General features: G+C 37.8%; 1 protein-coding gene across 1 annotated transcript; it reads right to left on the bottom strand.

Annotated features, from left to right (window-relative positions):
• Window positions 1-63: 63 nt before the first annotated feature.
• LOC126692505 (TOM1-like protein 6) lies at window positions 64-5,831 on the bottom strand. The gene is made up of 9 exons (XM_050388131.1): window positions 5,481-5,831; window positions 4,665-4,743; window positions 4,406-4,504; window positions 3,136-3,249; window positions 2,446-2,609; window positions 2,241-2,322; window positions 2,064-2,149; window positions 1,599-1,892; window positions 64-1,418 (listed from the first exon to the last, which is right to left on the bottom strand). The coding sequence occupies exons 1-9, from the start codon at window positions 5,597-5,599 to the stop codon at window positions 353-355; spliced, it is 2,103 nt and encodes a 700-aa protein (XP_050244088.1). The 5' UTR covers window positions 5,600-5,831; the 3' UTR covers window positions 64-352.

Raw genomic sequence — 5,831 nt, 5'->3', positions numbered from 1 at the left:
TAGGCAGATACAAGTACGCAAAATAGTATTTTGCAATATAAAGGTAATTTGGATCCACCATCCTAATTCAATGATCCATATAAGCTTCTATTTGAAACCTTGATTAAGAGGGCCAGGAAAAGCCACAGCAAACAAAATACAACGCATGGGCTGGAAAAGAATGTTACATTTTTTTTTTGTTGGCAATCAGAGTTGCAACCTACACACCAATATTGATTATCAATGACAATCGTAAAACTTAGGATTGTGTCTAAAGAACTTTAAATACAATGTGAGCTCGAAGGTACTGATACCGATATACACCATATTCACATGGATGGATCCCTGTTTTGAAAGCTGTACCATAAACATTTCACTTCCTCCCGCCAACCATACTTTGGCCAGAAGCTCCTGACAGGCTTGATGATGTGCTGCCACTTGTGACATTGCCAAAAACATTAAGATCTTCGAACAATCTGTACGAGGGAATAAAGGGCTTTGGTGCAGCTGCTGGGGCAGGGTTCCTGGGTCCTGGACTCACCCGTGGATCTCCATTCATAGCTGACCCATTGCTTCCTCTTACGGGGAAAGAGTTATAGTGCTGCAAGCTTGGTCTCATTCCTTGCGTGGGTGTGTACGCTGCAGCTGTATTGGCCCGTGGATTCGAAAGCATATTAGTGGTAGATAAATGATTCTGGTTAGAATAGCCAGGGTTTGGAGCCCAGGGTGGAGGAGGATAGCCAGACGAATATTGAGGATATTGGGGTTGCATTTGTGGCTGGGGTTGAGGTTGAACTTGTTGAAAGCTTTGAGGTTGTAACTGAGGTTGAGGTTGAGGTTGAACTTGTTGAAAGTTTTGAGATTGTAACTGAGGTCGAGGTTGAACTTGTTGAAAGCTCTGAGATTGTAACTGAGGTCGAGATTGAACTTGTTGAAAGCTTTGAGGTTGTAACTGAGGTTGCGGTTGATGTTGAGCTTGTTGAAAGATTTGAGGTTGTAACTGACGTGGTTGTTGATGTTGAACTTGTTGAAAGCTTTGAGGTTGAAACTGAGACTGTGGTTGTGGTTGTGGTTGTGGCTGGGCCCAAGGAACAACATAACTATTGTTGGTTACCTGCCCTTGATTTCTGGGATCAGTCTGGGTAGCATAGGAATACCCTTGGGCACTGGGGGAAACAGGCACCTGATGCATGTTTGGGTTAGAGGCAGGTGGAGTGTGGGGAGTATGGGGGGAGGCATATGTTGTTGACAAGGTGATACTCAGAAGGTCAATCATGTCCTGCTCTTTTGTGGTCCTAACTGGTGCAGGTGGATCAGGCAAGGCCAATGCATTACTCGGGACAGAGGTTGAGGCTGAAGAGATTGATGACGTTGATGATGGACCTTCAGGGGAAGAGGTTCCATTGCTTTGAAAAGGCTTTGGCTGTGTTTTTGAATGCCTGCATTGAAAGAACAAGTCAACCAATTATGAACCAAACTATACCAAATTAGATTTCTGACCTACAGAAACAAATACAATATGCATGCATGCTAAACACCAGCTTAAAAAGTGACACTCTTATGATCCCTGGGAGGTAAAAATTAGAAAAAAGAAAAAAGAAAAAAGAGTTAAGAGCAACCTTCGAGCTAGCTGTGCAAATTCATCTTCCTCTTCCTCCTCTTCGTAAATCTTCTGGGCCTTTGTAACAGCGAGAACTGGTTGTGTAGTAGTAGATGTTGGGCTAGAGTCTCTTGGACTAGAGCTTACTACTTCACTTGGTTTAGGACTGGAGGCACTTACTTCAGTTGGTTGGGGACTGGGATTTGTAAGTAAAGCTGGCAGGGGGGATCCAGAAGCTATAGCATCATGTTTTGCAAGCAAACCTTGTAAAATGTCATTTAATTCAAGACCCCGGCCAAGAAGTTCCTCGTCCCTGCCACGTAAACAAATGTCAATGTGAGCAATTCTAAACAAGCCCGAAAATGCTCAGAGCGAAATGCACAGGCATACAGGGACTGCACACATGATAAAACAAACTACAGTGGTTCATGCCTTTGCAAAAACCAAGTTATGCCTTTATAAGGGAAGTCTGGGGGGAACTAACCCAGTCGTGGTAAGCATCTGCATCAATTTTTTCTGGTTGGAACGACAACGGTTGACAAGATCAACTATAATTTCATCTTTTACGGCCTATATACACAAACAGAAAATCAGGTAATAATCCTACTTATTTACTTAATAATTTGCACTAAGGAAATAATTAAACCACCAATTAACATACCTCACGGTCACTGGGGTTCACAGCTTGCAGCATGTCACTTAAAAGCTCCATAACATTCCACATAGAATCCATACTTGACAAACTAATATAATTATGAAAAATCAAAAGTGGCACATAACAATCTTTGACCAAAACCCAGAAAAGAAGGAAGCAGAAAGCAGCAGCAATAAGGGACAGGGTGTGCACACAAAAGTTAAACCCTCACCTCAAACTTTCTATTTCTGTTGCCATTGTTTCATCAAGCCTTCTTGAAGAATTGCTAGGCATTCCATATCCTGCTTGAGTGTTTCTCAGGGTTGGATGTGTTACAGGTGGTGTAAATATAGGAGCTGCATCTAAAGAACGCTTGGGAAATTCTACTCCGGATCGCTGCCATTCATAAAACCCAAAACTTTATTTAATATTTCCTTTTGGTTTACTGCATGCACAGAACTTTATTTTTCATTAACAAGCATGTAAACAATCGTTTAACCTAAAAGGAATAAAGGGAATAGTAGTAAGTAGGCTCATCAAGGAGCCAGGACACTTTTGAGGTCAGTGTCTTAACAGAATAGGTGCAGCGATAGAGATCAATCTTATATGCATTTCTAGATTCGTAAGGTATATATTACTGATGACAACGCTCATAAATTCAACTCAAGACTTAATCCCAACCTGATATAAATCATAAATTGAAGTAGTTTTTCACATAAAAATCTAAGAGATGTGGTTGACCTAATGTGACATCCCCTGAAATTGCTATCTACTAGAAGGCACTATGAGATGTGATAAGAGCTATTAGCCTATGATCAATTGCTGTAATAGCTTGAAAATAAGTCAAATCTAAAGATAAATCCAGAAATGCAGGAAAGGATCATTAAGCAAAATAGTTGAGTCTAGGTAGCTATGGGCTTACCCTTAGTTCCTCATATGCGTGGTAGTACTGAGGATATTTTCCTCCCGGCCCCCCAAAGGCTTCTTGCCAAGAGTCCAGCAATCCCAAAATTTTGTCCCTCACCTGCATATCTGCCTGCAAAATCCATCCACATAAGTACTTATCACCCAAAAAAAAAAAAAAAAAAACCCGATAATGATGATGACAATAGTATCAACACCAGCAACAACAAGGATCCATCGATGTGTCTTCTACACTGAGAAAGAATCAGTATAACAGAAAGAACTATCAAAAGGAGCAAAAAAACCCATAACAGCCAAGCCTTAATCCTGAAATTTAGAGGTTGGCTACAAATCCTCAACAGACTAGTCAGTGTCTGCCACAAATTATTGCATTACCAAGAGAAAAATTTTAATGACTAAAATTTCTGAATAAAAAATAAAGGGACTTCAACATATCCTACATAAACATTACAATGATAAAAAAGAAAAATCTTCTTTTAAAGCACAGGTAGAAGCATATAATCAGATTATACTATGCCATGACAAATGCATCTCACCAAACACAATTGAGTTTACCTCAGGTTTCAATAAACATTAATGCTTTATGGGCAATCAAAAACATTCACCAAATGAAAAGTTCTTTCCCATCAAGCCACATGATCATTAGACAGTGATTGCACTAATCAAATGACCTCAGCCTCCTAGTTCAGGTGGCCCAGACTTTAGAGTTACCAACCTCATATTAACATACTGTAAGTATGTAAGTATAATGTCCAAATGTTCTAGATAACAACGATCGCTTCAAATTAACCCCCACAGACACAGAATAGGAGTTCCAAATCAAGTGCATTGAACTACTCACTTTGATTACTTATAATTTGGCTCGAATTGTTAAGCAAAAAGGACCAACTAATAACCCAACAAACCTATTTAAAATATATTTTGCACTCAGGAAAAACCGCAGATGACAATTTTCCAAAAATAAAAATAAATTTCAACAAGTCATATAACTTAAGAATATCCTATCCACCAGAGTCCATAGTTAAACCCTTACACATGCAACACAAGTTACTTACCTATCATGGGTGGCTATTACTTATCTGATCCCATCAGTTTCCCACTATAAGTGCTCTAACATGCACATACGCAAATATCCATAACACCATATCTAGGTTCCTTTCAAATGTTTTCTTCCTAGCACAAAATGACCTCTTCAAACCAGTTGCAGCAAGTAACTGATTGCATGAAATCCACAGGCCATCCATTCTGTTAACATGTATTAGACTCACCTTCTTCCTGACAATTTTGATCATCTCCTCCAGTATTTTCTTCTCAGCAATTTGAAAATGGACATAATCACCACAGTTCTTCACCATCGTCTCCAAGAGCTACAAAAGTTGTAGATTTACACAATTAATCCCATTAACAGATTCTCCGCCTACCCCCACCCTCCCAGGAAAAAATAGTAGTAGAAATTTACAGTTTTGACTCAGATAACACTTTCAGATGAATCAAAAGTAAAAGATAAAGGTTCCAAAAACAAAATACCGTCAAAGAGAGTAGTTGAACTTGGGAGTTCCTATTCTGCAATCTTTTCTTCACAGCTTTCACAACATCTTTTGCTTGCCTGAGAAATTAAACAAATACCCATCATTTCAATATACCAGCATAACTTTTACTTCACTTTTCCAAATTAAAAAACCATGAAATTAAACCCCACAAACTTTACACGATCCGCTTATTTCAAAGAAATTTAATTATGAACACAATTTTTCCAAAACAGAAAACTTTTTTTTTCCTTCATATACCCAATTAATTTTGTGCAGAAATTTCTCAGTGAAGTTTGCAACTTTATCATGACCCTTCAACTAACTATAGCTTAAAAAAAAAAAAAAAAAAAAAAAAAAAAAAAAAAAAACCTATTTATACCACAAAAAATTCCCACCTACCATAATCTCTTTCTCTGATTAATACAAGTGACTAATTGAAAACCCAAAAACCAATCATAAAATTAATACCTTTCACTTTTCTTGGCTCTGCAATTTCTATCACACACATAAATTTAACCCAAAAAAAAAATATACTTTTTCAAAATCATAAATTGTAGCAAGTAATCCCAATTAAATTCTAAACAAGAGACTATATCAATATCATATTAACAAAAAGTAATTAAGTAAAAAATCTTTCAAAAAATAAAAAATAAAAATAAAAACATTAAAAAAAAGGAATATGAGAAAATTGCATGTACAAACACAAAGATACATCCAAAGAACCAAACTTTCGATGAAACAGAAACCCTAGACTCCATCAACCGTCAAAGTCAACCCTCCCAAACACCAAAGAGACACAGAGAGAGAAAATTACCATTGATGTGAGTTGACGGAATCGCATATATCGATGTTCATAGTCCAATCAGGACTCATCAGAAGATCGCTCGTCGCTTTTTCCACTGCCACTGTTGCCGATGACGAAGACGACGCCATCTCTCTCTCTCTCTCTCTCTCTCTAAAACACGCGCACACACAGAAAAAAGCTTTAAGCTTTAAGCTTCTTTTCTTCCTTTCTTCCTTGTTTGTTTCTCGAGAAAATTGAAAATTGAAAATTCAAAAGCCTTTTCTAGGTTTCACTATTATCTTCCTGGAGCTTCATAATTTTGGGAATTTTGTTCCTCCTTTCTGTTCTTTGCTCTCATCGCTAAATTTTTGATTTAATATT

Source organism: Quercus robur, chromosome 7 (assembly GCF_932294415.1).
Source record: "Quercus robur chromosome 7, dhQueRobu3.1, whole genome shotgun sequence".
In the NCBI taxonomy this organism is placed as follows: Eukaryota; Viridiplantae; Streptophyta; class Magnoliopsida; order Fagales; family Fagaceae; genus Quercus; species Quercus robur.
The sequence above is the reverse complement of the archived record's forward strand: the minus strand, read 5'-3'. Positions and strand labels throughout refer to the sequence as shown.